This window comes from Pinus tabuliformis, chromosome Q (genome assembly GCF_031772625.1).
Source record: "Pinus tabuliformis cultivar Carrire ecotype Pingquan chromosome Q, CPIR1, whole genome shotgun sequence".
In the NCBI taxonomy this organism is placed as follows: domain Eukaryota; kingdom Viridiplantae; phylum Streptophyta; class Pinopsida; order Pinales; family Pinaceae; genus Pinus; species Pinus tabuliformis.
The window spans coordinates 82,795,637-82,803,199 of NC_142296.1; the positions used below are offsets into that span (position 1 = coordinate 82,795,637).

General features: G+C 39.1%; 1 protein-coding gene across 3 annotated transcripts in view; it reads right to left on the reverse strand.

Annotated features, from left to right (window-relative positions):
• The window catches only part of KDTA (KDO transferase A), a 414,892-nt gene extending 409,169 nt beyond the window's left edge, over nt 1-5,723 (reverse strand). For 2 of the 3 annotated variants that reach the window (XM_089383917.1, XM_089383919.1), the window contains exon 1: nt 5,401-5,721. In XM_089383917.1, coding sequence (XP_089240043.1) covers nt 5,401-5,632 — 232 coding nt within the window. In that variant the 5' untranslated portion in view covers nt 5,633-5,721. Of the gene's footprint in view, nt 1-5,400 lie in introns of all 3 variants that reach the window. The other variant, XM_089383918.1, reaches the window with a different exon arrangement.
• Nucleotides 5,724-7,563: the final 1,840 nt, after the last annotated feature.

Consider the following 7,563-nt stretch of genomic DNA (forward strand, 5'->3'; position numbering starts at 1 on the left):
TATCCAGATGTTCATACACCTTCCCCTATCCTTAAAGTACCTTATCAAATGCTTCCCATCACTGAGATCCCCCAAAATCCTCATTTTTGCACAAACCCTAGTTTCTAGCTACAACCTGGCAATTTTCTAGGTTTGGCCTGTGTTTTGCCCTTTTGGACCCCTTCCCCTCGCTCAATCTCTGAGATTCCACTTTCCCCTACTTCCTAACATCCCTCCCCACTCCCAAAAATTTCCCCAAGAATTTAGAAGCCCCTTATCCCCTTCATTTCGCTTCATTTCGGCAAAATCCCTTGTTCCACACATCGGGATACGTTGCACTCAAATGATGTTTCAGAGCAATAGAAGATGAATTTTGGAAAACTGAGAGAGGTTTTTGTCCACAACATGCCAAAGAAGAAAAACCTCCTTCACTTTTTGCACAGGTGTCATGGTTTTAGAGAAATGTCAAAATTACAATCGCCGGATCCAAGGAGGTTGGCCAAGGCACTAAAACGACGAAAAAGGCCCGATCCCCTCCACATCTTGGCCGAGGCTTCCTTGAAGGAGCAAGGCACTAAATAGCTCAGTCACAGCACAAATCCCAAGAAATTTTGAGCATTTTGGGTAAATTTTGGTTTTTTCAGGCAATTACAGGTTTTCTCCATTAACGGGTCTCACCCCCCGCGCGACCCTTCATCCTGGCAACTCCATTTTGCAAAAACTCAGCATTTCCAGATTTGTCATGAGAAGTTACATATGCTCATCCATGGACAAGAGATTTTATGAAGATTTAGGCCTCCAGAAAGTCAAAAAAAAAGCAAAAAATGACTTTCTGCCACATTTTTGAGACACAGAAAGCAGTCTTGGGAGATTGCAATTTTGGAGGTGCAAATGACCACCAAATTCAGAAATTCCAGTTGGGTTGGAAAGTAGACTCACAGACCTTTCCAACAAGCCTACTCTTGCTCAATTTGGCCACCTGGAAGTGCCCCAAAAGTGGTCGTCAGGCAGAGGCGCGCGACCCGTCAGGCAAATTTCTCCAAATTTCAGTGTACAGCTCAGAAAAACGCAGTTTGACCCTGTTTGACTTTTTGGGGTGGATTATTATCCTCTTTGATGTAATTAATGTACTTTTATGATACTTTTACACTTATGTACCTCTTCTAGAAGATTCATTCATGGAAAAGGTGAAAATTAAATGAATGAATTGGTTTCCTAGCTTATAGAGGCAAGTTGTTTTGACTGCCTAGTTTGTAGTGCTTAGTTTAGAAGTGGTTGAAACAGCTCCTAGGATAGTGAGCTCGACCCATGGAGGCAGGGAAAGAGGTTAGATGATCTATATTATGTACTTTCTTGCTCATTTTCATGGTTGGACTCTTGAGGGAGAAGCTATCATTGTATATTCACTGTATCTCTGCAATTTTTGGCTAAGGAAGACCAGGGTTTTGCAGTCCCTTTTGGGATTCTTGTGGTTACATGTATTGATGGTGTGTTTCTCTATGTACTTGTAAGTGTGTTATGTGAATCATTTCCTTTCTTTTCCTTCTGCACATTAAGCAAACGAAGTGTTAAAGTAAGAATTCATGGTTGTCATGCTCTGCTTTTAAGTTTGTTTAATTTCAATGTTTTCTACTGTTTAAGGAGAATTCAAAGTTAATTGCTCTCCTTAGCTCCTCACCTGTCATTCCTGACCATCCACCTCAATCAAAGGCATCAATACTGTCTCCTACCTCGCCCCAAAGAACCCCTGCAGAAACTGTGTCCAATCCCCGCACCCAAAATTGCCATCCCTCAATTTGCCACCAAAAACCCTAAAAACCCCAAATCAACCCTTTTGATCAGTTTACTAGCCTAAAATCAGTGTTACCCTATTGGTCATCTCATCCATTGAAGATCTCACCGAGATAGATCGGAGAGAGCCCTCTCCTGCCACGTAGGGCTAGCTACGAGGCTAAGTGGTTTGATGTTGCCTTGAGGTTTACCTTTCTCAGCCTGAGGTGAAATTTCAAGCGCTAACACAGAGGATGGTGTTATCTCCAACAAAACGTGCAGAATTCTCCAAGAAATGGAGGTATACAAGATGGCAGGTGGCACATTTAGCTTTGACATGGCTATTGTGGATAGGAAGACTAAAATGTCAGGTAAGCTTTAGTTTGTTTCAAATTTCATTGTCTCTTCAAGTTCATACTTTTCTTCAACTTTCAAATTTCATTTGTTTTTTTATGTTTATATTTTTTGTTGTAGATGCATGGTGGAGAAGCTATGGTGGTAGAGTACACAATCTCCAAAGACTTGCCATTTGAGTGCTCAGCCAAACATGTAGCTCCTAGGGATGCGAGTGCAACTAGAGTGTATTTGAAAAAATACACACCAAGAAGCGCAACAGGTTAAAATATTCCAAATTTCCAATTAATTTTTTTAATTCATTAAATAATATTTTTTATAATTATTAATTTATTATTTATAATTTATTAATTTATGACCCTTGTACAGGTTGGAGTCCCAGCGACTTAATGACATGGTTTACGACTACTACAATCTTCAATTGTGGGTGAGACAACTTGAGAGGACACCTGATGTAGAGACCATCTCATTGGATAGGATTGACACACTACTGCATGGAGGGTTGAGGCCGAGAGGCCTATTATGGAGTCGGCCCGTGATTGGTTAGAGCAGGAGGTAGTGGAGGGGGTACAGGAGGAGGAGGTGACACCACCTACCCCTGTCACCAGTAGAGGACGTGGTCTACCTCCTATAGCTCCTAGTTCTTCACCGTCTAGAGCACAGCAAAGTCCACTGCCAGCCCCACCGCCTTCTTCATCTAGAGGGAAAGTTGTTGCACTTTCTTGCAAGAGGAGCAGAGAAAATCAGTGGTATTAGTTATGTGGTTCATTTCATTGTATATGACATTATGACTCATGATATAAGATACATTATTATATTTTTTGTTGATATTTTGGGTTGAGTTGGGACTCAGGATTTAGTATTCATAACATGATTCACTGTTATGTGTGACGTAGCACTAGACATGATATTACACATCTTATATATTAGTTCTCTTTTCATATTTATGTGTCCAGTGTCAATGCATTTATTTTATGTTGTGGATGCTGCTTTAGATATTAAAAATTTTGAAAAAAAAATGAATATTTTTGTATTTGTCGATTTTTGGCTGATTTTTACCATTTTTTCCCAATTTTTACTATTTTTTTCTGATTTTGTACCCTCGCCAATTTAATCGCGATCGCGATGTTCGCAACATTTTTTATACTTTATTTCATAACAGTCCTAATGCTAAAAACTCACAGACTTAAAATCCAGGAAACCTCTGGTCAAAGAGATGAAATTTCTGTTTTGCATGAAAACTTCAGCTTCTGGAAATTTCTAGTCTACTTGTTGATAACTGTCCAATGGTGATTTACTTTCCTTAAACGGCGTCCATGTGCAAAAGTTATGCCCACCAACAACATAACAGTCCAGTTATTTCCCACATATCCATTGTCCAAGTAGCAGCCACACCAACTCACCATGATTCACCCATGTGGAGTTAGTAACATATATAAATCCACTAGAGACTTCTAGAAGCATCGAAAACTCAAAAACCCTAACCCTAACAGCCAAGGAAAGGAATTAAAACACTAGCCAAAAGGAGAGAAAGTGTTCAGCTCCTAATGTAGCAATTTGATGTTCCATAGCAGAGCAACCACCAATAGGAGTAGAGAGATAGCAGAGCAAGGAAAAGAATCATTCTCTAGAGGACTAGCAGATCATACTATCTCATAGCTCTACAACAAGCTTTATGATCTCTGAAATTTGCATTTTACTCTAAATAGATTAAGAAGAATGGTACAATCCTTATTTCTTGTTGGTTTTTCCCTAATCAGTTTTCCTACAATAAATAGTGTGTGCATGGTGTTCCATTTTGGGTCTTTCATATTGTAGCTATATTTTTTATGTCGTAACAGAAAGAATCTGTAATGTTAGGCTTTGTTTTTTCTGTTAAATCAAAGAAATTAGAAAACCAATAGTTTGTGCAGTAGAGCATAGGCTCATTGTAGTAGTTGTAGGTTTAAAATTTGTTATGATGAGCTGACCATTGGAAAATCCAAAGCAGTTTACAGATCAACCATGGAGAAGCCACCTGCCAAGCAAGCAAGCTCGTCAACCCTCATTTCAAGCAAAAGGCCACCCTTCCTTCAAAGCAATATAATTTCTTGGGCTTAGCATATGCTGGGTTTTTATATTAGGCTTTGCCTCCAGTTTTTTTATGGTTTCCCTTAGAGAAATAATAATCAGACTGATGGGTTATAAAGCCCACTTTATAACAACATAATGTCAATATAAATAGCCTGGATAAGGGAAGACAAAGCATTTCATCTCCTTATCTGTTCGTATTTGAGCAGGTCCCTATCAGAAAACAGTGGTCTGAGAGACTTCTCCTTTTTGACAGCCTCTTCAAATTTAGGGGTACAATAATATATTGAAAATGGGGAAGAGGAAGTAACGTGGTCATTGAGACATTCCATTGTGATGCCTAGAATCCATGCATCCTTTGCTAAGGAGTCCAACAGCGCCAGTACACACTGTGTTATTCTGTTACGATGTCTTCTGCATGATGTTACCAGGATGCGAGGTTGTGCAACCAAACTCCCTCTAGCATGACCAAGTCGCAGTGCAGGCTTGTACAGCCCAAATTTTACTGCATCTTGCAATGCAGCCCATGCTGCTATCCTGAACTGCACAAGATACTTACTCTTCGAGGCATGACCTGTGCCATCTGCTCTCTGCAGCTCACACTCGTGATGAAGCGACCAATTCTGCTAACAACCATACTCAAGCAGATTTATGACAAACTTATCTTCAAATCCAATCCAAAACTATTCTGGCCTTAGTCAACCTTTGAACACTTCCGGGACCAACTATAGTCAATAATGTGGAATGGATAATGGTTATGGTGTAAATCAGGGCTCATCTTCAAACACAGCGTAAGGATGTGTGGCTGCATTTTCTACTTCCCCTGGACCATTATTGTTGCAATGGCCGCCAGGGATATGGATTTTGATCATTAAAAACAGGGAAACCAAAAAAAAAGGATGTATATGTTAGAAAAGGTGGCAGAAATGCAGAAATGAAAATAAAAAGTTACATTAAAACCAGGAACAGATTCAAAATGAGGTCATGGTCTCTCATTTGAATTTTTATAATCTGCCTGCATTTCATTTGTGGGGATGGCCATAAGTTTTTTAAATTTAAAATAAAACTAAGAACAAAAAATTAATTGGGGTGAAGTGTTGCTGAAAAAGGATAATCGAACCTACTCCTTAAGTTTTTGAAGAGGAAAAAAAAGTCCATTACTCTCGAAACAGAGACCGCTGAGCAGCGAAGAAGCAAAGTAATATAGTAAATGGCAGCATGACATACCCAACGAGACGGCGTGGAACCAGAGAAGAGGACCGTTGGGGCGTTTGATGGAGGCACGACCGAAGCGCTCTTCCCATCTGAGCGGGTGTTCCAGGCCACGATTTCTCCTCCGTCGGATGTGCCACGCAACCAACGGAGCCGCCGCCCAAGCTATCGCTCTGTATAATGAGATGCTCGCCGATTTCCCTCCATTCCCGCCTGCAATTGTAATCTCTCCCATTCCCTCCACCATCCCACCAGCTCAACCGCTGGTTTTGGTTTACTTCATTGTCTTTCCATTTTCAAATCTCAGCGATCGGTCCTGAAGTATTGGGATGCAACTTGTTAAGGAATTACAGTACTTTTACTTTACTTTACTTTAATTTAATTTAAAATAAATTATGGCGAGAAATTTATCTTGTCAAACTTAGAGTGAGGACAGTGATTTGTGGTTGTTATATGTTAATGAGGCAGACTCATCACGTTTATTCAAAGAAAACCACGCCACTTGAAATAATTTGTGGGTGGTCTATAAGCTCTTAGCTCCAGATGCCTCTGGATCTTTGGTCATTACTCTGTTTCCTTAAGTCCAAAAAAGACGAACCTTTAGCCAAATAAAAATAGTGTAAATACACAATAAAATTGAAAATTAATTTTAAAAAATATAATTAAAAATAAAAAAGGTGAAAATAAAATTATACACGTTTAGAACCCTTCAAATTGTACGAGTAATGAAATAAATTTTAAAATTAAAATTATTACCAAAAAAATAATATTTCAATTTGTGAGAATGAGTCTTGATACCCAATGTAAAATGTTTTAATTACATAGTCTAGATATATTAGGTTACGGTTGCAGCATGTTACGATAAATGTTAGAGCCGTTGCAGCATGTTACGATAAATGTTAGAGCATGTCAACGTTCTTTTAAGCATAGAGTGAGTATTTAAAAGATATATTTGTAAAAGTTTTTTTTAAATTATAGAGCTAAAATTGCCGAGTATATAAAAGATATATTTGTAAAGTATGAGTTTTGAAGGATAGTTCAATTGGTCGAGTTCTTGTCATTAAAAGCACTTCACTAATGGGAAGTCACAGGGTCAATTCTCCTCAACGCCCTCGGGGTTAGGCTCTACTAATAAGCCAGCGGGATGTGATCCCTTCGGGTGGATCTACTTGAATATTTCCTAGCAAAAAATATATATTTGTAAAATAGGAAGTCATAGATCTTGGTCTTAAGGCTGACATATATAAAGATATCAATGTAAATATGCATCAAATATGAGCATCTCACTATGACGTTTTGGTTAGAGAAAATTATATTGTAGAATGTTATGATGTAAATAGTGATCCATGGATAGCTAGTCTTAAGCATGACCTTGTGTAATTTCTATATCAACACAAGCAATACACTTCATGTGCAACAATAGCGATAGCTTCGCTTATTGGTGATCAAAGTCCATCAACACCAATTACAAGCAAAGGGGTCTTGCGCAAATGGTCGGTTAAGTGATAAAGTTTGACTAGGTCGACATCACATAAGGCACATGTGTTGACCTGAATACAAGGAACAAGGAGATGATCAACCTCAAGCAAAGCACCCAATGTTGAACATGAGGACTCGATGTGGTGATCATAATAAAAGACATTATATATTATCAATCCATGCATAAAACTATGTAGTCACATGTCATACTATCTTATATTCATGCCAAATAGTCCTATTTTTCATCCTTGGTGCACAGATGGATCGGTGCATTCTTGGTTGACTAAAGGAAGAACTTAAGTCCAAAAGCTAAAAGGGAGGGCCGACCATTTGGATCCCGATTTCGGAGAAGGCTCAGCGCATCGAAGACCAAAATTAAAGGGAGAACCGAAATTTCGGAAGTTGAAATTCAGAAGGGGGTCGAAAAGGGAAGAGTCGAAATTCGGAGTTAATATCGGAAAGACCAGCAAGCAGCATATCGGGACTTTGTGATATCGAGGGTCAGAGCATAAGGGACCTCGGCGGTTTATTTAAAAGGTGGACCCGAAATTGAATATCAGAGCAAGCAATTGGAAGGAGAGTGTGAACAGCATATCGAAGCCTCAACATTTTCAGAACCTGATGTCGGAAGAGGAAGACCTTAGAGCAGAGTGACATTGGAACCTCATAGTTTTGTAACTCCTTAAAATTAAAATTCTT